At 40.9% G+C, this 26,568-nt stretch overlaps 1 protein-coding gene across 1 annotated transcript in view; it reads right to left on the bottom strand.

Moving 5' to 3' along the window:
• LOC138995889 (complement receptor type 2-like) overlaps positions 1-26,568 on the bottom strand; it is a 78,094-nt gene that overhangs the window by 3,749 nt on the left and 47,777 nt on the right. Inside the window, exons 9-21 of the mRNA XM_070396681.1 lie at positions 10,438-10,827; positions 9,013-9,201; positions 8,250-8,657; positions 7,481-7,657; positions 7,311-7,401; positions 6,945-7,021; positions 5,700-6,107; positions 5,153-5,329; positions 4,993-5,080; positions 4,100-4,182; positions 3,249-3,641; positions 2,435-2,458; positions 1,602-1,677 (exon numbers count right to left, since the gene is read on the bottom strand). Of these exons, the coding sequence (XP_070252782.1) occupies positions 1,602-1,677; positions 2,435-2,458; positions 3,249-3,641; positions 4,100-4,182; positions 4,993-5,080; positions 5,153-5,329; positions 5,700-6,107; positions 6,945-7,021; positions 7,311-7,401; positions 7,481-7,657; positions 8,250-8,657; positions 9,013-9,201; positions 10,438-10,827 (2,581 nt within the window). The remainder of the gene's footprint in view (positions 1-1,601; positions 1,678-2,434; positions 2,459-3,248; positions 3,642-4,099; positions 4,183-4,992; positions 5,081-5,152; positions 5,330-5,699; positions 6,108-6,944; positions 7,022-7,310; positions 7,402-7,480; positions 7,658-8,249; positions 8,658-9,012; positions 9,202-10,437; positions 10,828-26,568) is intronic.

Genomic DNA, 26,568 nt, shown 5'->3' on the forward strand with positions numbered 1-26,568 from the left:
TTATATCCAGTATTGATATAATCATGTTAATAAACTTAATTATTACCAATAGAAAAAAGTCAAATGAGCTTGCAGGCATTCTCAAAGTTTGGAAATTTTCCTCAGACGAGATGCTCTGAGAGCAAAGTTAGGAGATAGAAAAGACATAGAAACCACATTCTCTATTTATTTAAATTTACAACTACTCTTGGCTAAAGTTATCTTCTAACTTCCTTCAAGGAAAAGCCATACAAATGACATCCCTATTTTTTTCTTGAGACTCCCTTGAATTGAGTGAAACAGCTGTTTCTTAACTTTTCTCCTACTTCTGACCGTTCCTTCCCCTCCTGCCTTTTAAGCATTACTGTCCTTCCGGGATCGGTTTTCAGTGCCACAAAGTGGCAAGGTCAGCACGGAACTCATCATCTTTCCCCACAACCTGCCCTTTCCCTCTTTTGGTGAAACACTGGGACCATCAAATGACCTCCACTTGGCTCGTTCTCTGAGGCCCCTTCTCCCTCCTTTCCACAGGACACTCAGTCCTGGAAAGCCTAGGCTCTCAACAGTGAAGATGCGTCCTGCATCCGTCCTCTGGATCCCCTGCCACTGCTGCTTCGGCTGATGGCCCAACCCTGCCCCTTCTTTTAAAAATGTGAATCTGAACATATTTAAAAACAAATTTAATATATTTTATGGACTTCAGAGAGGAAGGGAAAGGGAGAGAGAGACAGAAACATCAATGATGAGAGAGAATCATTGATCGGCGCCTCCTACATGCCCCACACTGGGGATCAAGACTGTAACTGGGCATTTGCCCTCACCAGAAATCGAACCTCCTGGTTCATAGGTCAATGCTCAACCACTGAGCCACACTGGCTGGGCTGAATATATTTTTTTTGCTTGCTTAAGTTCCTATAGGATACACCCTAATTCCTTGTTATGGCCTGAAGGCTTTTGATAATCTAGCTCCTGACCACCTTCCTAGATTTCCCAAATGTCTATGAAATGGAATATTAGTCCCAAGGGTTGTTAAAAATATTATGTGAGAAGAAAAAAACAAAACAAAAGAATTGTGTAATCCAATTAGTTTGGGAATTACTGGCTTAAAAAACACGAAACTGGCTTTTGTATTTTAGGACTTCAATTATTCTTTTGGTGATTGTGAATCCCCATGAGAAAAATACAGTATGCAGTATTTCCCAATCTCACTTTATCGCAGAATGCCCTCTCTCCTGAGTTCATTCACAACACCATCCTCTGGTAAACACGACAGTCTAAAGCACATCCCAACTGTAGACCTTGCTGTGCTCAGGCCTTCTCGGGCTTAGAACAAACTACTCAGTTCATAGATGTCACCATTGCATAATTTCAATGCAACCCTTTCTTGTTTGATGCCTACAGTAGGTATCATATAACTGTGATCAATGTAAGCAGATGGCACTTGGTGACTTGGTATTTTAAAGAAAATTTGCTGGAGTTTGTGGGTTACATGTTTGGGGTGACGTGACTTAGTCATTCCCCAGTAGAATCTTGAGACTTGCTGAGACTTCACCTGATTATCCTCCCTAACGCCGAAGAAGCCAAAACCTTTTGTGCTTTGGTGAAGCATGCATCGAACTTACTGTTTTCTGTGTTTTAATATCATGTACAAGGTGACACTAACCAAGCAGATAAGAACCACGAAACCTGCAGAAAGACCTAGAAAACAAAACAGCAAGTATCAAATTCAAGAAAAATGTGATCTATATAGTTTTGAAGTGATTGTGGGGCTTATTCCTAGTGGAGGGGAATATGGTATGTTACTTTTATACTTATCCTTTCTGAGCCATGTAAATAGTGAATTCCTAAATAATGATTCTTGAGCTTAAGGTTTTTCTGATTCAATATCGTCCACATTTCATCTAAAGCACCAAGCATTTGACCACAGGGTTCCAGTTAAGTTCTGTTGGGCTTTTCTGTTCCTTTCAGTTTTATTAACAATATTCCAGTCACTGGGGTAAAATTATGATCTCGGGACACCCAGGTCCCATGACTTTGCATAACAACATGTAATTCTCAATTGTGAAAGGTATTTTGCTACTGCAGAATAAGCCAGCCTAGTTTGATAGTACCAAATCATGCAAAAGATCAAGAGTTAATGTAAACCAAACTTTCAACTTAAAAATTAGAAATAGCTGGCTGTTCAAAAACATTTATTTAACTCTATTCAAAAGCGACAGTTTGTAATGCAAAGGGTACGTTAAAACATTCTTAAAACACCCTAGGTACTTCTCTATAAGTTAAAGTGAAGGGTGAGTTATAGGGCCACAAATATATATATATATATATATATATATATATATATACATATATATATACATATATATACATATATATATATATATATATATATATATATATATATATATACACACATATATATATATATATACTTAAAGTATTTAGGAAGACTTACCACCAAGAAGAGGAGCAAGTGACCCTAAGGAGAATCCAAAATCATAAACATATTAGTCTACTGGTAGCTGCATGATTCAATGTAGTCCAAAACCCCATGGCAATGTCCCATTCAGCCCCAGCCCCTCTAAGTCTACTCAAAAAGGTATAGTGGAAGCCTGGGTTCTACCCACTTTTTCTTTATTTCTTATGTAACAACTCACTGGACTTAAAAAGAATTTCGCTTTCAGTAAATTGCAGTAGCTCACCAACTAAAAAAAATAATACACTCAGTATAATCAGGGATTTCTCAGGTTAAATGCAAATATTAACTGTTATAACAGTTTGCTTAACATAGTTTTAGAGGTCCCAGTCAAACTTGTAAGCACTTATGACTTACAAGTGTATAAAAGTGCCAAATGATAACTATATTATAGGAAAGATAATTCAATGAGTTTAAAAGTCAGCTTCACTCTAAAGAACATACTGAAATACTGGCTGGTATTTTGGCCTTAGATAGCAAATTACCAAGCAATACTATTGCCAACATTTGCCCCAAAATAAGATAGGTGCATTTTTCTTATTCTAAATTAATGAAAACAATAAATTTTGTAGACACCATCACATTATCCTCTCATGTACTTTTTCTCGCCTTACTTAGAAAGGAAAAGGGGGGAAAAAGAATTGGGCAAAAAGATTAGGCAGGTGTCTTATAAAACAATATAACTGTCTTAGCAGTTACACGCTTTTCTTTAGCTCAAATGGCGAGTGCAGATTTAAAAACTGTTTCTTTATTCTGAGCAAAACCCCTGAGTTAATTATCAAAAATAACTTACCCTTTTTGATACACGTTGGTACACCTGGCACCCATTTGTTATTGGCATGGCACCTAACCAAGTCACTGCCATTCATGATGAAACCCTGGTTGCAGGCAACATATACAGTGTCATTGTGGGAATATGACGAACGAGTTTTATTCAGCGTGTATCCATGTTTGACTTCTGGGTGAGGGCAGTGGGCCACAGGAGGAGGTTTTAAGCACTGTGGGGGAGGTGCACTCCAAGATCCATGTCCTTCAGAATCACTTATGCATCGGATGTTTCTCTCTCCCAGAAGAGAGAATCCTTGGTCACATTCATAAGAGATTTCAATTCCATAAAGAAACTGTTCTGCCATCACACCTGTGTGCCTCCCGTTGTCAATCTCTGGTGGAGGTGGACAGTGAATAGCTGCAGAAGAGATTTGAGAAATGCTGCTTCAGCTAGTGTACCAAGGCGGACAGTCATCATTGGGATGCAAATAAAACTATGTGACTGCATGTATGACACATAACCATACAATTATTTAGCTTTACAACCTGCATTGTTCTCATCAAAACAGCTTTATTAACATTTCTGAATAATATATATTCATTCAAACAATTTTAAAAATGAGCTATAAATATAGGCTATATTTGTGTGTTTTTTAAAATCTTGAGTAATTAGCAGATGTATGCCAAATACTCAGTTCCTACTTGACAACTTTGCTTGCCAATGAGAGTGTTGACCAAACTGAGAAAGGCATTTCTTATCTTAGATACATCGAGATAGAACATGTAGACAGTTGAGGTAGTTACAGCCTAGTTCTTAGGTAGCCTGCCCTCTCTAATCCCCAACTATCCCATTTATAACTTTAATTTTTCTCTTACTTTCACAGAGTGGAATCCTTCGGAACCAAACCCCAGTCTCAGCATCTTCACACTTCTGATAAGTATGCTCAGTCAGCTGGTACCTAGAGAGAGATTATCACACATTTCTTTTTCCCAATATCACGTCTCTGAAACCTCACCTCCTCATACCACAAATACAGAGGAACTCCTACACAAGAACTTCAGTACAGAGGAATGAAAACCCTTGACCCTCCCAGTAAGCAGATTTCTTTAGATGACAGCAAAGCTATTTCCATGTCACAAAAGAACTAACAGCCCTAACCTGTTTGGCTCAGCAGATAGATAGAGCGTTGGCCTGTGGACTCAAGGGTCCCAGGTTCCATTCCGGTCAAGGGCATGTACCTTGGTTGCGGGCACATCCCCAGTAGGGGGCGTGCAAGAGGCAGCTGATCGATGTTTCTCATCAATGTTTCTAACTCTTATCCCTCTCCCCTCTTCTCTGTAAAAAATCAATAAAATATATTAAAAAAAAAAAAAAGAACTAATAGTCCTAACCGGTTTGGCTCAGTGGATAGAGCATCCGCCTGCAGACTGAAAGGTCCCAGGTTCGATTCTGGTCAAGGGCATGTACCTTGGTTGCGGGCATATCCCCAGTAGGGGTGTGCAGGAGGCAGCTGATTGATATTTCTCTCTCATTGATGTTTCTAACTCTCTATCCCTCTCCCTTCCTCTCTGTAAAAAGTCAATAAAAAATATTTTTTTTAAAAAAAGAACTAACAAGTCAGAGATGCTACTTAGACTTTTGGAACCTCATATTCTCTGTGAGTGTGGCAATGAGGAGCTGCAAAAAGAGTCACCAAGACAAGCTGAGGGTGCAACTAATGCACTAAACCAAGTGGGGACCCGCTCTGGATAGATCATCTCATACTCACCCATCTTGACAGGATGTATTAACCAGAATCACGTGCGAATCAGCTGGAAGCTCTTGAACATCTTCTCCCGTGGGCTCACATGGTGCTTCTGGGGGAGCACAGCTGGAATTACTCACACATGCTTGCTATCAAAGGGAAGGCAACTCTGGAGCTAACGTACCTTTACACTGAGGGGCAGAAGGACTCCAATTTCCGGAAGGCATACAGTGAATGGATTTGTTTCCCACAAGCGAGTAGCCAGGGTCACAGGTGTAGTCTACAGTCATCCCAGAGACAAAGAGGACCCTATTTCCGCCTGTATGCCGACCGTGGTGCAGCCCCGAAGGTGGCTGGCAGTCTGAAGGAAAAACTTCCCACATCAATACCAACAAAAGAAGAACTTATACTCAAGAATATTAAGAGTACAACATTGGACAACAGATAATCTTAAACATCTTAGCCAAGGATCATAAAGCTCTAATTCATTACTGAATGTTGTCTGCTCTTTAGACTTCTTTAAACAGGTCCTCTCAGTATCCATCTTGAATATATTCTGGATATAAGAGCCATTCACATAAAGAACAAACACAACACACATGGAACATTGTTACACATGAAAGCAATAGGATAGTAATCTGTGCCTCACTGACTTTTTCCATGAGTGTAGTTTTGGGTGGGAGATGAGAATAGTAAGTAAATACCTTATTTTCCCCCATTGGGCTGTTTACCTTTCTCACAAACGGGTATTTCAGGATCCCAGGTGTCATTGGCTTTGCAACGAATCTCACTGCTGCCCTTCAAAGTAAATCCATCAACACACTTGAATGTCACACTGTCATTGTAGACATATGGGGCTTCCTTGCCCGATATCTGGTATCCATTTTCAAGGTAGGCATGTGAGCACTGAACAGCAGGGAGGGAAAGTTTACAGAGAGGAGCAGGGCCACTCCAGATGCCCCTCTCCTGACCATCTTTTGTACAACGGATGGTGCTCTCCCCGATGAGGTTGAATTCTACGCCTTTCTCTGGCCCAGGGTTACAGGAATAAGTGACTGTGGTTCCATACAGAAAGTCTTCTGAGGAACTCCCTGTGTGTGCCCCATTGTCGATAACAGGGGGCGGTGGGCAGGTGATTTCTGGAGAGATGAGAAGTGACCATATCATTCTGTTTCAGTTTTAGACACCAAAGAAGAGAAAGGAAGTTGGTTATGAATCTGTTGTTATCAAATTTCCTGGAGGATATGGGTGAGATTTGATGATATGTGAGTTATATCAAAGCTCATTATATGTGCAAAATTCAATTTAAACAGATTCCATAGGAAATATTTTTTATAATTGATATCTTTGTAAAGTGTGAACATGTACATCAATATTATAGTTTGAGGCAGTAAAGATGAGTAGTAAATTATTAATTAAAATAAGAATTCTTTTAAAAATATACAATAGTTGAATAAAAGGCATGGGAACATAGAATTGAGCTTCTTTTGCATGCCATTTTAGTGCTGAGGTGATACAGTAGTTTAGCCAAGAATATTTGTTGTTGATCGAGTATATACTTTGTTAGGCAATAACTTTGAAGTCTGAAGTCTTATGCTGACTTTACAGATGAGGGGATAGAGTCACAGAGAAATTGCATAAATCACCCAATTTCATATGGAGCAGTAGATACAGAATAAGATATCAGATCCCACATCAATATCCTTTTTTCCCCACTAAACTAGAGTATACGCAAAATTAAACATGGTGGCTCATCTACTCTCTGCTTTCATCGTCTTATAAACTTAAATCACAAAAGAGGACCGTTAACTGCGAACATTTAAATTAAGCGATTGCTATGCTTTGAAGTAGGTAGAGGGGACAGTAGAAAGACAGAAAAACTGTTGACAAATTTAATGGAACAGAGGCTAATATTCTTATTCCCACAGCATAGCCCAAAACAGAAATCTCCCAGGGCACACATAGGTATCACTCACCTAGACAAAGACGAATCTCCATAAACCAAGGAATGGTGCCTTGACACAGCTGATAAACACTCTCACCTAACCGGGACCTAGAGAGAGAGTCGTGTCATTTTGCTGTCTAATGACCACTAAACTAAGCAAGCGCTATTGGCTCAAAAGCAAACTCACCACGTTCAGGACAAGAAGCAATACGAACAGAATGCAGCCAGCATCCACTCCATCATTGCACAGGAGTAGTTCCCATACATGGAAAACTAGCAAGATTAGCACTCCATGGACACGGGCCAGGGAAGGGTCTTTGAGGTAAACGCTTACACAGAGCCTGCAGTATGCGCGGATAAGCCAGACCCAGTTCAGGCTGAGCCAGCACTCACTCACCCTTCATCGCAAGAAGAGTTAACATCTGGTCTAATCACTCGATCCTGGGGTTTTTTGTAGAGATACTTTCCTATAGGTTCACACTCTGCCTCTAAGAAGAAGAGACGAGGATGAGAAATCAACTCAAGCAATCTCAAAACTACAAAACATCTGCATGCAAGTCCTGATACCTTTGCATTTGGGGACAGTGGGTGTCCACACCCCCTCAGAGGTACAATTTATGGATTCTTCGCCCATCAGCACGTAGCCAGGGTCACAGCTGTATTTTATGGATGTTCCAGGCTCAAAGCGCATCCCGTGTCGATCTTCCTTTTGCCCATTGAGGATTTCAGGAGGGGCTTGGCACTCTAAAGGGAAGAAAAAATTTCTATCGTCTAAACAACAGCAACAGCCAAAGAAGTGGGCATTAACGCTGTAATTCCTCTCTGGTGGCAGCTGTGTGATGCAGAAGGTATCTTACTGCCCAGCTTGGGGTCATTTTGGATCCGTGTTTCTCGATCTTTCCCTCTTCTTTGCACTTAGGCTGCTGCAGATTTTGTTCAGTTTCCACTCGGTGCTTTACCTCCTCTCATTTCTTCCTTTCTTAAGGAATCACCTCATATGCTCTCAATGGGAGATTCTCATATACCCATGGAATGGGGGCTTTGATGACCTCCCTTTTAAGAAATCAGTATTAACACAAATACACATTTTTCCCATAAAGAAACGGGCAACTTAGTGGTTCCTAATGTTATTTTTCCCAAGGACACTTCTACAAAATGAACAAATGGTGGGTGTAGTGTTAAAAACGCCTTCTACATAATTTGAAAACACTATACATATTGAAGAATTGAAGCGACTACAAACTGGAAAATAACCTGCTTACACCCAAAATTACTACCTATAATTCTTAGAAAAGATGAAATCAGTAGAACCTTTTCTTGGTCCTGGAACACTCACCCTTTTCACAGACTGGTGCAGAGGGCTCCCATGTGCCTTCGGCACTGCACCTTATTCTCTTGCTACCTTTCAAGGTGAAGCCCAACGAGCAATCAAATGCCACAGTGTCATTATATGAATATTGATCTTTCTGCCCAGATGATATTTGGCCTCTTAGGATCTGGGGAGGTGGACAGTGAATTCCAGGAGTAGAAAGTTCGCAGCGTGGGGCAGGACCACTCCAGATCCCAGTCTTCTGACTATCAGTGGTGCAACGGATAGTGTCCTTCCCAATCAGGATGAAGTCCACTCCTCTCTCTGGGCCCGGGTCACAAGTGTAAGTGACTGTGCTTCCGTATGAAACGTTCACTGAAGGGTTGCCTGTATGCCTTCCATTGAGAATAGGAGGAGGTGGTGGGCAAAGGATTTCTAGAGAAATTAGAGAGAAATGACAAGGTTGCAGCTGTACTACACACAAGAAAGCCTCAGATTTGATACCACTCTCATCTTCTAGATTCAGGGTCCTAGGGTATATGAATCACTGATGAACCAGCTATCTCTCTATATAAAAGCCTAAATGAACGTTATGACTGAACAACCGGAATGACCTGAATGACTGGTCACTAGGACCGGTCCGACGACTAGCAGGCCCCTTTATCTGCCCATTGAGCAGTGGTCCTGGAGCGTCACACTGTGCTTCTATGGAAACAAGCCAAAGATGCTCAAAGCATGGCAAATAACAGGATAGCCTAATTTATGAAAACTGATTGTAAATTTGGGGTACCTTCACATCGTGGAATGACTGCACTCCAGTCTCCTGAAGACAAACAATGAATGGTCTTTTCTCCAACAAGCAAGTAGCCAGGTTCACAGCTGTAAGTCACAGACAGTCCAGGGACAAAGAGGCCAACATTCTCTGCTGTGTGATGTCCACTGGGGATCATGGGAAGTGGTGGACACTCTGGGGGGAAATCTTTACACACACACATTAGAAAAAAAGCCTTTATGATTTATTTTGTGAAAAATTATATTTACCAAAATAGTTTATTTTCACAATTATTCTCATGCTACCCTTAAGGCTATTTTCTGCTTCAAAAATAGCTATTATTAGGGCTTATCCTGCTAGATATTATTAATATAGTTTTATGGGATCCTATATGTGATACATATATATTTACATTGTGAGTATATGTGTACTCACATCTTATTTTATGCGAATTATTAGTTTAATACTGTGTTTATTATATCTTTCCATGTTAATACATATAGGACTAAGTCTTTCTAATGGCTTAATTATGTTCTTTAGTCACCTCATATTGTGATTATCTTCAGATCTTATGCACTTCAAAGGTTATATATCTATTTATAAACACATAGATAGAATCATATTTTTCTAATAGTTTTTTCAGTTCGTTAATTGATTTAGAATAAATTGATATTGTACTTCATTAATAGCTAATTTTGATGGAAATGTTGGTTAAACATTACAGTCCCTGTGATTGTACGATTGGAATTGAGCAACAACATGAACCTAAGTAAATAAAAATAAATGAAGAATTTATAGTAATTCTAACTTTATTTTTCTGCTTTCTCACTTGTTATTTTTATTCTTAACTTTATTTTTAGTGCTGACACTATTACAGCCATCCCCGTTTTACCTTTAAAGTCATTGATTTGAAACACTGTGTCTGAGGAGATGACTTGGTAGAATAGTGCATCACTTCAGAAAGTGTCTATAGAGGTCTCAGAACAGGCATCACTTCTGCCAGATTGTATTAGCACCTTTTTACAAACGAGTTTTATATCCATTGGGTGTATTTTTGCTAATAGGCCTCATATTTTTTCTCATTTTTACATCAATTTAGATATATAGTTTAAAACCACACAATTCACACAGCACCCCCTATCTTGTGGCACGTATTCAATTCAGTTATTAGGTATATTCAGTTATTTTTTCCAATAAGACTTTAAAATTCTTTGTTCTATTGATGTGTGTTGAATGAACATTTATATCCTTCAGGACTAATGCGCCCCCCCGCCCCCAAACAAAACAGGGAAATATACCTTTCACCCTTTGCCATGCCTCCTCCCTCACCCCTACCCTTTACACACCCACACTGCTCTTAGTTCAGAATGATACAAAATCTGGCCTACACAGAAATGCAATGGTCCACCCTCCCGATTCAGGTTGAGTTTCTCTCTTACTCACCACTCTCACAGGTTGGTAGTGGTGTTGGCCCCCACCTTCTATTTGCTTGGCACCAAACGGTCTTGCTTCCTTTCATGATGAAGTTGGCATCACAGGTAAAGGTCACAGAATCACCATGTCTGTATGGTGGTCTAGATCTTTTCTCTTTGTGTCCCCCTGGTACTACAGGCTCAGAGCAAGTAGATCTTCTGTTGTAATATTCACATGTAGGAGCAGGTTTATCCCAGATTCCTTTCACTTGGTCTTTACTTATACAAAAGAGATTCTTTTCTCCAATGATGCGGTAGCTAGGGGGACAAGTGTACCTCACCAAAGTGTTAAGAGGTATGGAGCCAGAAGTATAACTATTCCAACCATTTTGGATAGGAGGAGGAGGATCACAAAAAATCCCTGAAAAATAGAAAAGGAAATATGTGGTGGTATTGATTATGACAAGAAAAAGATTCAGATGTAGATTAGAGCTCCAAATATAGTTTATATCACCTTATCAGAAACAGACTTAGAAATCTGTATAATTTATTTCTTAGGGACTCAGAGTCCCTACTTATCTCCAAGCTCCTAAATTCTTACCTTTCTTATGCTGCTCAGCAAACAAATCAATATAGGACTTAAAAGTACCATCTTGACCAAACAATGACAATGAAAGAGAACTTATTAAATAATTCTGAGTCTAATCAATTTTAATAAAACTAAAGGCAAACAGTTGTGAAAATAATATGTTAATAACATGCTAATCACATGTGGGGAGGTACCATGGACTAATGAAATACGGACTCAGACCTGGTCTCAAATTCCCACTGTGATTGAATAGCTGAGTGACCTTAGGCAAGTCTTACCCTCTCTAAGCCTCAGTTTCCCAGTCTATTGTATAAATTAAGCTACTTCATAAGGTTGAAATGAGAACCCAGAGAGATAAAAGTACCTAAAAGAAGAACAATAACTGAAACATACAAATTATTGGATGTCTATGTCAAACATACAATGGGGGCTACAAGTGGTGAAAGTACATTCTGCTCCTCTACTAAAGGGACTGCAGCCTCACTACGTCATTTGTCATCCTTTGATGCTAAACCCCTTTGAAAAAGCCACAGGAAGAGAGCAAGAGTTTGGAAGAATGACCTGATATCCTTGAACCGGAATACCAAACCACTATCTGTCTTTCTCTTCCTCTTCTCATAACCACAATCTATCTGTACAACCAAAAGCCTCATTTTATTTATAGGTCACCAGATTTCCAGCCCAACTCACCCTTCAAGTACCCGGGTGGTGGAGGATTCCATTTATTGTTTGGTCGGAACCATGCGTTTGATGGTGAAACCAGGCTTACACTTAAACATCACAGTATCATTTAAGGAAGATGAATGCCTATACTCAGACTCCATAATTCCATTTTCAACGTCTGGGATTGGGCATTTGAAAAAACGTACAGTCACCTTTTCCTCTCGGTACCTCATTCTTTATCCCCTGCCCTTCATTCATTTGGTTACCAAATTTTAGTGACTGAATTCCCCAAATCTCCAAACCGACCATGTCATCACTGCTGTAATCTCTCACTGGATCATTGAGTAACAAAATTTCCCTTTCTAACTCTGGTGTCTCTTGGTCTCCATCTTCTATGCACATCTACCACTGCACACGTTATCTTTCAGAAGCACAAATGCGGTCATGCTACTACCTAGATTTAAAATCTTACAATGACTTACCATAGTTGATTGAAAAAAAAAGTCATGGCCTGTCACGGTTAAGATCCAATCTACTTAATCAACTACTATTCCTCACCATGAACCTCATACTACGACCACACCGAATTTTTCTATTTTCCACAGATATCATGTTCTTTCATACCTTCATACCTCTACCTATAATGCCTGGATTTCCACAATTCTTTTAGATAGCATTTATTATGTACTTCTCTATGATATCATAGAAATTTATCTCTATGAATAAATGAAATAATGTCATAGTACGGTATTTGTTTAAAGTTGGTCTTTACAATTAGTAAAGGAATTCTTTACAGGAAGGGACCAATAGACTTTTATGGTTCTCTCCAAGTCCATCATCTAGCTTAAAGCTTCAAACCTATTAGTTACTCAAAAATATCTCTTGAATTAAATGGGGTAAGAATGAAGTGAAAACTAATATTCGTTGCATACGAACTTACAACGCACTCTAACACAGTACAGAGAGCACAGAGCAAGTTCATGGAGATTACAGGTAAATAGAGTTGGCCAACTGTGAAAATTTAACCTCAACACTCGATGCCCTTGGGAGTAAAAGAAAACATGCAGAACCCAGGATCCTCTTCATTAAGATAATTTACTAGCTTTCTGGTTATTTATCATAAACACAACAGGTTAGCTCACAGAGATACACTAATAGGCCCAAACACGCCTCTATTATAGAATACTCATGCTTACAGTATTGCTGAGCATCTGATCACTTGGAGGTCTCTAGACAGGTGGTAAAGAACGACTTTTTTATATACCCAGGAAGGCACTCACAGTCCCAAGATGTCCCAACAGCAAACTCAGACTGATCACTCTGAACTTTAGGCTTAGCAACAGGATACTTTGGCAGGAACTTACCCTGACCTAGACACAAAGACCACAGGAATGTCAAAGTAAGAGAGGCTAAAACTTGCACTCTGCTTTTGCTTTGTCACTAATTTTCCTGACAACTTTAATCGTTAGAAAGTAAACCTAAAATGGGTGGCAATCATTTCTGGGGCAAAAATACGTATCTTGCAGTTAGGGGTGCAAATACAGAGAAATCAGCTCAGAAGTGCAAAGACATTTTAGGATAGACTTTAGAGACTTTAGGAAGAGATGGAGGAAATAATATTTCATAAAATTCCACAAAGACCCTGGAGTAGTTTCGTCTTCTTGCAATCTAATAAATAAAATGTAAAACCTTATAAATACAAAGTTTTCTGGGATAGCACAGGAAACTAAAGTACATCAGAGACCTTATAAGCTCAGCACATGTATGATTCTCTAAAATTACTTTAATGAATTCACATTACTATCTTAGTCATTTAAGCTTTAGGTCATAGCATTAAAGTGTTAATTATTCTTTATTATTGTATTCCATCAATTAGAAAGGGGAAGAGACTCAATCTTGATTCTAGCCTTGTTGCATAAAGACTTCATTTTTCAACATGTATTTTGAATCAAATCTGACATCAACCAATTTCCTGTTTTCATGGGCAATAGGATTGAGGATTTATTTTATCTTCATTAAAATAAAATCAAATCTTATATACATTTTGGAAAAATTCTTGATCATTAGCTCTGGTATTACTGGTTTCCCACCCCCACCCCCCTTTTCTTTTTCTGTTTTTTGTTTTGTTTGTTTTTTTAAGCAACTCTCCCATGGTGAAACTCTATTTCTGGGGTGGTCTGCATACCATGACTAATCTACATTGGGTATAAAATGTTGGCTTTTTCTCCTTAACTCAGGATACATCCAAAGAGTAAACCCAGTTTCATAACTTCCCACAGAGTTCCCTGAGACCTTCATAGAGATTGCACTGACACTCAGCTTCTTCTTTTCCACTTTTGATTTTTCCCTCCTCCTTTCCATAAATATTGAGCCTAAGAGCATTTCCTAATAACTGTCTTCACACCATCTGTGTCTCAGCATTTTCTTGCTGGCAGCCTAACATGTGACTGCCACAATCAGGCTGTGGAGCAGAGGGTGCTTCTCCATTTCCAGCTATAGATGGTCCAGTGACTCACAGGATTGTTCTAGAAAGGACAGGTTCATGAACTGCAGAACCTGAGGGCAATTCTGCCTGGAATGCTTACACTGGCAGGAACATTTTAACACTGTTGCAATCACCATTTCCTCATTTATTTTCTCTCCATAAGCCTCTGAGGATTTTGGAGTTACATGGTCAATTTATATCTTAGTCTATTTACTGCCCATGTTACCCTCCACCAGTCATTTGTTCATTAAATGCTGCCGGAGAATCCTCCTCCATCCCTCCAGAGCATCCCTCTTGGGTTATAACAGGGTAATATTATGGTTTGGTTAGTGTCTGCCACACCCAGTACATTATAGCAAATATTTACTGATTGCCTACTGTGTGCCTGCATCCAACAGTGGGCAAAACACAGTCCCTGCTTATATGCCAGTGTGTGTGTGTGTGTGTGAACCCACAATAAAAAACCATGAAATAAGGATCATGAAAATAGGAACGGTTCATTATTGTTCATCAGTGTGTCCTCAGGACCAGCGCAGGACATGGCACGTGCAAGACAACTATTTGTAGGATGATGGCTGCTTAGGACAGAATGCAGCGTACAAATTGTACATATGACAGAAATCTAAAAATAGAAACACAAGAGGATATAAAGACAGAAGGACATAAACCCACGTGTTAAAAATTACTGTCCTTTGATTGCGTCCGTTTGATATGATAAGCATGCTTTCTGTGGCATGTATATTTTAAATTGCATATCCCATTCAGTAAAACACCAAATAAACCTAGTGGATGGGCTGTCAGCTGTATTTTTGAGCTGTAGGGGAAAAGCAGATTCGCATTTCTTTGGGTGGTCATTTCTCATTGGTTGGCTGCCAATGTTTTCTTAGATGGTTTTGCATCTCCCCTCATATAGGACCCAACACGATGGGGAAAAAAGTAAAAGAAAAACAATTCCAAGAAGCCATTTGGTAATAGGACAGTGTACTGTCTGTATTTGATAGGAACACAAACATGACTCCATGACCCACCCGACCCCCGCCCACCGCAAAAAAAGGAAGAAAATAAAAACAAAGCAAAAACCCCGCCTGATAGTGGCCAACAACCACTCTATTTGAGTGCAAAAGCACTGCGCGCCCTTTCAAAACCCTCTGAACCCAGGAACCCAGGCTTCTTTCGTGCAGCGCTCCCCGCCCAACACGCGCCCCCGGCCCCCATACACAGCCAGCAGGGAGCTTCCCGGCCCCACACCCTGCACCGCTGCTCTGGGCACTTCCACCAAACACGCTACAGACAACACCACACCCGCCCGGGACCCCCCAGCCCAAGCCAGGGGGCCACAACAGCCCACTCACCCAGGCGTCCCCCGGCCCAGGGAGCACAGCGCCAGCCCCGCCACGGGCACAGCCAGGGCTCTAGCATCAACCTGTGCACCAGAGCACTCGGGAGGAGCCCGCACCTGGAGCACGTGCCCGCGCGGCTCGTCCTGATGGATCCAGGCCCCAAGCACCTGCAAGCTTTTGCTAGGGACGCAGCTTAGCCCGGGACACTTGGGGGCGCCCAGCACCCACCGCGGCTTAGAGACGACCACCAGGCAGCCTTCGCCGCGGGCACTGCGGGCTTCCCCCCGCCCTAGATCCGCGCGCAGAAAGATCGGGCATCTCGGGCCACGCCTTCACCCCAACTCCGCACCACCCGGGTCGACCCAGTCCTGCGCCTCCTCCCGACCCACCAAACGAAGCCCCGCTTCTCCCCTTCCCTCCCCCCCCCCCCCCGCCTCCCCCGTCCTTGGCTGAGGACGGCCTGGGGCTCCCCGACCCGCTCCAGGTCGCCCCGGAGCGCACACCCTCTCCAGGCTCCTACCGAAGGATGTGGGGACCTGGAGCACTAGACCCATCAAAAGGACCCCAACGAAGCTCCAAGAAGAGAAGGGGCTCTCAGGGCGGCGGGGAGGTGTGGTTCGCGTCCCGCCAAAAGCCGTCATTTTCCCTGAGATCTGCGGGATGGGAATCCCGAGAGCCAAGGAGCAGGTGCCTAATTGAGTGAAGTTAGCAGATGCAGCAAAACCCAGATTCAGTTCCAGGTGCCGCCCCACAAGTGGGCGTGTCCTGGGCGGGCGCCAGGGCCAATCGGCAGCCTGCAAGGAGGGGTCTGGGCGAGGGGTGGTGTACAGGCTGGATGGGGAAGGACAGCCCTGGGTGGGTTTGGCCTCTGCACTCCCCACACCTAATGTAAATGACTCTTGTCCCTTACTCTCTTGAGAGGACCCCTGGGAAGGAAAAATATTTAGTAACACTGTGCCATTACGCATATTAAGCCTCAACTCTATGGGGCCCATGACCTTGCAAAGGTATATAATTTGGAAGAAATATAAACCTTAAGTGTCTAGTAATAGTGTTAAGGAATTGATGCTTGGTAGCTTTTTAGGGTGGAATTCAATGTAGCAAGCAGAGTAAAATAATATCACTGTGAGAAACTAGAATATATTCATAAATGAAAAGAAGCAGAATTCAAATCAGTGTATACCTTTTGGTATTTCTTTTATTGAAAAAAAAGCAGTATATTTATGCACAGAAAAAGAGATTAGTTGGAAATATACCACAATTATATTTAATTTTCTTTGTGATTTTCAGTTTTCTGTATTGACTGACCTTATGTTATATTTGGATTCAGGTAAAGAAATTTTTTTTTAACCATCCAATATATATATCAACATCTATTTTGTTCATACAATGGTGGGGATTGAACCTGTACTGCTCCAGGTTAAAAAATGAGATGTTCGTGAGGAAATGGAAGCAACCCGTACAAACCTGAAATGCTTCTTCTGGAATTACAAAACTTCATATACATTTACACAATTCTGCATCTGAGATGGACTGAAGGCTTCTGGGTTCCACAAACCATGGAATTTCCTCTTTCTCTCAGACCAACATAATTAACATTTGGATTACTGGCCGAGCATGTAAGACACTATGTGTGGAGATGATTATAAAATGAACACCAAAATATCTTGTGTTATTAAATCTAGATATCCCATGATGAGACAGATTAAAGGAGGTATAATCAAGGAGACAGTGAATAAGAAACTCAATTATTTGGAATTATCATTTCTCTTCATTCTAACAGTTGTAAAAGAATTATACTGGTAGTTTAGTAGCTTAATGTTGTCACTTATTAAAACAGAGAATCTATTCTCCACAACCACTAGTACACTATGTTCTATGTCAATTATATCTCAATAAAGGTGAGAAAAACCTTTCCCATCTATTTGGGGCTTGGAAGTAAGTTGTTTAAATTGTGAGAATATTCAAAAGGTAGGGAGAAAATATGGTTAGTTTTTTAGTTACAGGAACTAGATTAGATTCAGAACTGGAATTTGCTTTCAGTCAATGAAATTTCTACACCTGATGTTCATAAAAGCATTCTCAATATAATTTAAAATTTTCACATCGATTGCTTCAACTTATTTTGAGTTGACTCATCTCAGGATATGTCCCAAGCCTTGTTCCCTATTTTTATGGACAAACTCTATGCGTCAGGAAGAGTTTTGTTGCTTTTCCTCCTGTGCCCAGATAGTCCTGGGCCTGCAGGAGCTGTGTAATAAATATGTGTTGAGTACTGAGTGAAACAAACAGGTGTAGAAGTCAAGTGTGTTTAACATGTCTCATTCAATGCTTCCCTCTATGGGTTTACCAAATGCTAAAAAATTCAGAGAGATTTTGATTTTGATCATTTTAAACACTAAACACAAAACTGGATTTGTCTCTTTAAAAAATGAGATATGAATGTTTGCACTGAAAACCTTTTTTAATCAGGCAGACAAGCTGGCCTATGAAATGGAGCTAATGTTTGTCCCTTAGCATTGAGATCATTTTAGTGACTGAGTTCAAAGGAGAGTATTGACCGTGAACTTCCTAAGGTCCTCACAGGAAAAAAGCACAGAGAGAGTTAAGGCTTTGAGGGAAGTAGGGGAGTAAAAAGGAGTGGTTCTGCCCTGGCTGGCATGGTTCAGTGGTTAGAGCAGCGGCCTACCAACCCAAGGGTCGGGGGTTCAATTCCGATCAAGGGCATGTCCCTGGGTTGCAGGTTCCCCACCCCAGTTGGGTTGGGGTATGTACAGGAGGCAACTGATTGATGTGGCATTCTCTCATCCATGTTTCTCTCTCTCCCTTCTCTCCCACTCCCCCCCTCACTAAAATCAATGGGAAAATTCTCCAGTGAGGATTAATAACAAAAAAACTAGTGGTTCCTCTAACTCCCCCTAAAGATTTTTTTCAAAAGGCTAAAGAGAAAAGGAGAAGAGAGTGGTGAATATGCATGAATACCCAGGTTTTGAGCTGTGTGGCAGATCCCTTTTAAGGCTTTATAAATTGTGGTATGATGTAGTTGGTATGTGGGGATGTTATGAGAGTCCGACTTCTTTAAAAGAAAACAATGTTAGATGATTCTTTGCCGCCTACATTAGTATATTTACTTGATGCTTTTCAGAGGTGGGGTAGCAGCATGAAGGCCCTTGTGAATGCCCTCAGTGAAGGCCTGTGACTGTCCCGGTGAATGACACAGGAGGTGTTTGTGGAAACCTGAAAGAGAGTGGCTGGCTGAACAGAGGATGAGCCCTGCTTCTGAGGTTGGCCCTGAGAGCAATGCCTTCTCCATTTGCACCTGGTAAGCACCTGCCAGCCAATAGCTGTTAGCAGCCAGAGCCTTGCTGTGGTAGGCCACACCCAAGCAGGCCTTTTGAACCCAGTCAAATACAGAAAGGAGGGCATTTCTCAGAAGGAACATGTTTTCATTTTGTTCCCTCTTGTTGTTGAAGGCTCTAAAAAGTAGATATATTGCAAAACATATTTCATAAGAAGAGTTTCAATAATGAAATCTTTCATTTCTTATAATGGGGGAGACAAAATTTCATTGAAGCATTATAGTTTAAAATTAACTTACATCTCACATCTAAGTGTACAAAATAAAAGTTAGATTAGCATTGGAAATGGCTTTGGAGAGTAATTGTTTCAGCTGCTTCTTTTCAGTTCAAAAAATGTGAGGCAAGAAGTTAACAGAAGCCCAATAGGTATGGCTCCGTGGTTGAGTGTCCACCCATGAACCAGGAGGACATGGTTTGATTCCCTGTCAGGGCATATACCCAGGTTTTGGGCTCAATCCCCAGTGGGGGGCATGCAGAAGGCAACTGATCCATGATTCTTTCTCAGCATTAATGTTTCTCTCTCTCTCTCTCTCTCTCTCTCTTTCTCTCTCTCTCGCTTCCCCTCTCTGAAATCAATAAAAATATATTTAAAGTAAAAAGGAAGTTAACAGAATTGCTCAATAATACAATTAAGTTAGGCAATATGGTATTTTACACATTGTTTCCCAGAGATAACCAATGTTAAAAATATCTCATGGGTCTTTAACAATTAAAAAGTCACAGGCATCAGATATTTCTTAATCACATTGTGCACCAACCTACTCCATTCAGAGGAGGGAAAAAGAATTTAGAATTTTTTCTATGAAGGGATTTTTAATTCTAAGCAAGGCTATTTCTCAGTTAATTTCTACACCTCTTTTAAAAGATTCTATTCCCCAAACCCAAGAAATAATAGGAATTTGCTAACCAAACCATTGAGCATCTTTTTATATATTTGTGGACTATTTACCTGTGTGTGTGTGTGTGTGTGTGTGTGTGTGTGTGTGTGTGTGAGGGATCTGGATAAATATCTCTTGCCCCTTTAGAGAGAGGTAGGGGAGAATTGGTCTTTGAATTACTAACAATCAGTTAAGCCCCTTAACCTTTGTCTGTGATATGTTGCAATTTATTTTCCTACTTTGTCAGTTGGCTTTTTGGTTCTGCTGTGTGTTTTTCTCTCTTGCATGATTTTAAATTAAACTTCTAGTTGAGGTCCAGTTCACTAGTGATATTTATCAATATAAATATCAGAATATACTTCAGAAACAACTATTAAAACCAGAATGACACAAAAGTTAGCAGTTGTCATACACAAATCTATTCTTAAATATCCAGAAACATTCTGATATTTTCTAGGATGGCCCATAATATCACCCCAAATGAATTTTTCATCTATAAGATGTGGATTTTTTACAGACTCTAGGGCTACTTGTTGAGAACATGTCAATACATGTTATTAATTTGACAAATTCTTAAAAGTCGTGTTTCTTAGAAAATTTAGTGTATTCTGAATCCATTCAAAAGTAAACTAGTTACTTTTATATAAAAAATTTACTTTTATTTAAAATTCAGTATGTTTTTTAAACAGAGCATAGTACAAAGTACTTTTGAAATAGAGCTTAGGAAATATACAAAGCTTATCCCCCCCCCCCCCCCAAATATTTCTCTTGAGTATTCTTAAGCCATCTTTCCTATAATCATCTGACTTTTTAAGAAACAGAAATTACATATATTTTTTTGAGAAAGTGAAAACATACATATCTTTTACTCCAATCTGTCTAAAAGGAATGGATTCTGCTCAACAAACAAAAAAGAAGGTATTTAAGAAAGAAAGACATATGTGTGTATAAAGACCCATATATATGAAGAAAAATTAGCAGAAAGTGAATTAAAACATGAGCAGTCGTTATCCCTGGGTAGTATAATTATTTGTGACTTACTTGTTTTTTATATCCTCCTCCTGCATTTTCCAAATTCTCTTTTTTGAGTCCATTCCATATTACAGTTAACACTTGAACAACAAGAGTCTGAACTGCATGGGTGAATATTTTTCAATAACTACACTTGAATATTTTTCAATAACTATACAGTTGCCCCTCTGCATCCTGGGATGTTGCATGCAGGATTTAGCAAATGGCCAATCAGAAACAGCATTTTCAGTCAGATGGCACCACTTAACCCCCACATTGTTCAAGATCACTTATATGAATAATTAAAAATAAGAAAGACAAATGACAAACTTATAGACAGAAATCCTAGGTGACAACTTCTTCTTTTAAGTAACTGAGATTACTGGAACTTCTAAGCCCCAAGTGCAGTCCTTCCCCTGGCTAGACAGGGTGTTCTTTCATTTCAGCACAAAGAAGGAAGATGGAGTGACAGCATCCACACTCCGAGGAGGGAGCTTGCTCTGGAACTGGGAGAGCTCCAGCATCTCCACATGCACACGCTGGCCGCTCTGTGAGGTCACTTCAAGGACTTTATGAGTCTCAGATCTTAATCTGTTGAAATGAATCGGCTCCTTTCCGACGAGCATTTTCATCTGAGATGTTCTTCAGCTTTATAGTATGTTGTCAAGGAAGGACACTGAAATAAACGGAATTCTTATTTAAATGACAGCAGAGTCAACAAATTCCTATGCTGCTAATCATGATGCTGACATCACGTATATCTTACACGTTTAAAAGAAGTGTTTACTGCTCTCTGTTTTGGTAGCTATGTAGGACACAAGACGGTATGGCATACACTGAGATGCTTAGTAGATAATAGATGAATGAATAACTTGACCATTCACCATTTCTTTTTGTAAAAGGAAAAGTGTCCTCAGAGTTGAGAAACTGAAAAAAAAGAGCCTTATTCCAGAAAACCTACAGGTCCATTGTAACACACAAAAGCTTTCTTTTAGTCTTCTTTCTGAACCATGGTTATGGCAGGGGGAAATGAACAGAATCTGGTAGTTTGGGGGTGGGGCAGCTTCAAATAGCATGTCCTCCTGCCCTTATCACAGTCAAGATTGAAAGGAGGTATTGCATAGTCTAAGGCAGTGGTTCTCAACCTGTGGGTCGCGACCCCTTAGGGTTCGAATGACCCTTTCACAAGGGTCGTCTAAGACCATCGGAAAACACATATATAATTACATATTGTTTTTGTGATTAATCACTATGCTTTAATTATGTTCAATTTGTAACAATGAAATTGGGGGTCACCAAAACATGAGGAACTGTATTAAGGGTCACAGCATTGGGAAGGTTGAGAACCATTGTAAAGTGTCCAAATGCTTCCTTGGCCACTCTTTCTTAAGGCCCGGAACACTGTGTTGTCACAAATGGACAGACTCCCCTCAGCTCACCTGGCACTCCCAGTAATTATTGCCACCTGACCCTTCATCATTGTCCCCTTTCTAGATCACAAGTGTTCCCAACATCGTGTTAGCTGCATCATCATTGAGCATGCTCATGCGTTCCAATGCGTGGCTGTGTCTTTGGAGTCTGTCTGCCTCATTACCTGTATCCTCTCTGACCCTGCACTTGACCTGAGTGCACAGCTTTTCAGCTTGGCACAGATTCTAGCTCACTCCTTGTCTACAAATGATTAACCTTCTCCTGTAGAACACCTGTGGTCAAAATTCCAATCTTAAAAATGAAAATTTGACATAACTTTCTTAAGAAGTTCCTAGCTTTTTATAAAAAAGCTGCCAACAGTCAATAAACACAACTTGAGATGCACCTTGAGGTAAAAGAATGTCTTCAAAAAATTGAGGATAAATAACATTTAGGCAAATTGATTCTCAAATATTTACTGACCACTTCTCATTTGATTAAGTCTATACTCAGAAATTTGGGCAATTTTACAGCGATGGTCCTTATGAATACGTAAGTTAATTTAGCCTGGGAGAGAAAACACACAAGCACAATGTGTCGTACATTAGGTTAGGGGCAGAGAAAGAATATTGGTGACCAGCTATAATGATAAGAAATATTAACCATGCTCTGTTCACCATGGTTGTTTTGTTCTGATTAAAGAAAGCACATTTCGTGCAGCGCTCGCTGCCCAACACGCGCCCCCGGCCCCCATACAAAGCCAGCAGGGTGGGAACAGGGGGCGCGTGTTGGGCGGGGAGCGCTGCACGAAATGTGCAAAAACACCCAACCAGAAAAGCAAAAAGAAAAAAAGAATTCAAAAATATGAAGATAGTGTAAGGAGCCTCTGGGACAGCTTCAAGCATACCAACATCCGAATTATGGGGGTGCCAGAAGAAGAGAGAGAGCAAGATATTGAAAACCTATTTGAAGAAATAATGACAGAAAACTTCCTCTACCTGGTCAAAGAAATAGACTTACAAGTCCAGGAAGCGCATAGAACCCCAAACAAAAGGAATCCAAAGAGGACCACACCAAGACACATCATAATTAAAATGCCAAGAGCAAAAGACAAAGAGAGAATCTTAAAAGCAGCAAGAGAAAAACAGTCAGTTACCTATATGGGAGTACCCATACGACTGTCAGCTGATTTCTCAATAGAAACTTTGCAGGCCAGAAGGGAGTGGCAAGAAATATTCAAAGTGATGAATAGCAAGAACCTACAACCAAGATTACTTTACCCAGCAAAGCTATCATTCAGAATTGAAGGTCAGATAAAGAGCTTCACAGATAAGAAAAAGCTAAAAAAGTTCATCCCCACCAAACCAATATTATATGAAATGCTGAACGGTATCCATAAGAAGAGGAAGAAGAAGAAAAAGGTAAAGATAAAAATTATGAATAACAAATACATATCTATCAACAAGTGAATCTAAAAATCAAGTGAATAAATAATCTGATGAACAGAATAAACTGGTGAATATAATAGAATCAGGGCATAGAAAGGGAGTGGACTGACAATTCTCGGGGGGAAAGTGGTATGGGAAGTGTGGGAAGAGACTGGAAAAAAATCGTACACCTATGGATGAGGACAGTGGGGGGGGGCAGGGTAAGAGCAGAGGGTGGGGTGGGAACTGGGTGAGGGGAGCAATGGGGGAAAAAAGAAGAACAATTGTAATAATCTGAACAGTAAAGATTCAATTAAAAAAATAAAGAAAGCACATTTCAGCCTGGATGGGAGTTGCATGTGGGACCTGGGAGCTCACCTGGAAATGTGGTCCATCCTCCACTTCCAGGAGCTGTCTATTATCATTGAAAGGTTAACAACCTTGTTGCAGAAACCAGAGGCACCCCCAGGCCTTTGCAAACCCCCAACCTGCATGACCTTTAAACTGCCCATTTTGCCTACCCATTCTTATCCCTTTTGCCTTCTTCCCCATGTAATCTTTGTCCATCTACCCAATATAAGCAGCTGGCTTATGGTGGGGGGCAAAGCAGAATTTTTTGGATGACCTGCTGCTCTCCCATACTGCCGGCATTATTGGAATAAATGCTAATATATGATTCAACCCTGTCTGCTGAAATGGCTCAAGTAGTGACAGGCAGCCCGGATTCATTGATTGTCTGGTTACAATTATAAGTGACTAATCAAAATTTGTAGAATCAATGAATGAGTGAGTGAAAGAATGCAATAGAGTTAATGGGTAAAAAACAACAAATGAAAAGTTGAATACTGTATGATGTATTCATGTACAGCTTTTAACAATGAGAAGAATGGTTGTCATTTGTGAAACCAAAATCACATCAACATAATCTCAAAGTATAACCTTTCAAATGTAAAATAATATGCAAAGTAGCTTAATAATACTAACTGCTGGGTGGAGGGTTATTACAAGTGATTTTTATTGTTTTATGTTTCTGGGTACTTTCTGTTTTCAATGAGTATATATATTATCCTTGAAAGAAAATAATTTATTTTAAAAATTTGGAATAGACAGGAAGTGCTTTGATTTCCAAAGAGAGACATCACTTTGGACTAGAGTTATTTGGGGGAGCTTCTTGGGTCAGTGATTCCTGAGCTGGGTTCATGCAACTTAGATTGGAAGGAAGGTGGCAATGTGTTTTAGGCAGGTAACCTGGCAGGAATAAGGTAAATGAAATGATATCTTAAGCAGTCTTCTGGAACATCCTATAGCATAAAAGGGTAATATGCAAATTGACCCTAACAGCAAAACGACTGGGAATGACTGGTCACTATGACACACACTGACCACCACGGGGCAGATGCTCAATGCAGGAGCTGCCCCCTGGTGGTCAGTGCGCTCCCACAGGGGGAGCTCTGCTTAGTCACAAGCCAGGCTGATGGCTGCCAGTACAGCGGTCGTGGTGGGAGCCTCTCCCGCCTCCTCAGTAGCGCCAAGGGTGTCCGACTGCAGCTTAAGCCTGGTCTCCGCTGGCAAGTGGACATACCCCAAGGGCTCCTGGGCTGCCAGAGGGATTTCTGACTGCCAGTTTAGGCCCAATCCCCCGGGGGCGGGCCTAAGCCAGCAGGTGGTTATCCCCCGAGGGGTCCCAGACTGCAAGAGGGCACAGGCTGGGCTGAGGGCCCCGCCTCCCCCGAGTGCACAGATTTTTGTGCACTGGGCCTTTAGTTTTTTAATAAAATTGTATAAAGACAAGCATTGCCCTCATGGTCTGGTTATTTAGTCTGTTTATATTTGGTGATAGCATGACTGGCTAAGAATCAGTTTTGCACAATTTTTCCATCAAAGTTCCCTGATAATAGAGGAAAACAAATGCATCCCTGCTGGAGGTTAAGACCAGCAGGTCATAATAAATGCTGCAAGTTCACCAGGACGCGGATGGGCTTCGATATGCAGCAGGGCAGGGCTGATTATCAACGTTATATTACCCTGCTGCTGGCAAATGGCTGAGGGCAATCCCCTAACCTGATAATCTTTTATTGTTTATTAAACTTTACCTTTGATATGTGTGTTTGCTTTGCTAAAGGACAAAATGTGTAAATAAAAAGCCTTGGGTCCGGAGATTCGGCGAGCCACTCCACTAGAGAGCTGGTTTCTGTCTGGCTCCCGCAAAATGCCTTCCAAGTTTATATTTCTTATATAGTCTCTATGCATTATGTCGCAGTCCCTTCTCCAGATTCCTGAACCATTGCTGTGAAAAGACTGCGGCACATCACCCCTGCCTGGCCAGGTATTAGTGCTAATTGGCAGGGAAGACAACGATGAGAAAAATAGCTTAATTATATACATCTTAGTTTTGAAATGAGGTAGTCTGTAGCTTTCATTTTGAAATTTAGGGCATCTCTTGTCTTAGGTTTTTGATATCTTGGTAAGTTTTCTGAAGGCTCCCAGGTAACAAGAGGTTACCTATTCGATAACCTCTCAGGGTACATGCTCAGGGGAAGGAGTTGAACACAGGGGGAGATGGGCGTATACACAGTGCACTCAGGGTGATGTAGAAAAGGGGCTTGCCTGTCAGTCTAGCGTGGGGAACAATGGATTGGCTGGGGAGTAGACACAATGCAAACTCAGGAAAATTTGGGAATACATGATCTCAGGACAGAGAGTTCCCTCTCTCTTGTTCTGGTCTGGTTCTGTGGCACTCTCGCTTCATGGCCTGCACCTGCCCCGTGCGCTCGCCTGTTCTCTCTCCATAGCCATGTGGCCCTAGAAGCCGCGTGGCCCATGGCCATGTGGACCCCACATGCAGATGCTGGACTGGCCTGTGCTTTACTATGGGGTGGAGACTGGCATCCCTAATTCTAGCCCTGCTGAAGGTAAGCTCGGACTTCTCCCATGGTGGGACTGACATAGATGGGGTCTTGGAAGGGAACCCCCTTAACTTTACCTCCTCAATAAAATTCT

The sequence above is a fragment of the Myotis yumanensis genome, unplaced genomic scaffold (genome assembly GCF_028538775.1).
Source record: "Myotis yumanensis isolate MYYU_CA2020_CCGP unplaced genomic scaffold, mMyoYum1.0.hap1 SCAF_17, whole genome shotgun sequence".
NCBI lineage: Eukaryota > Metazoa > Chordata > Mammalia > Chiroptera > Vespertilionidae > Myotis > Myotis yumanensis.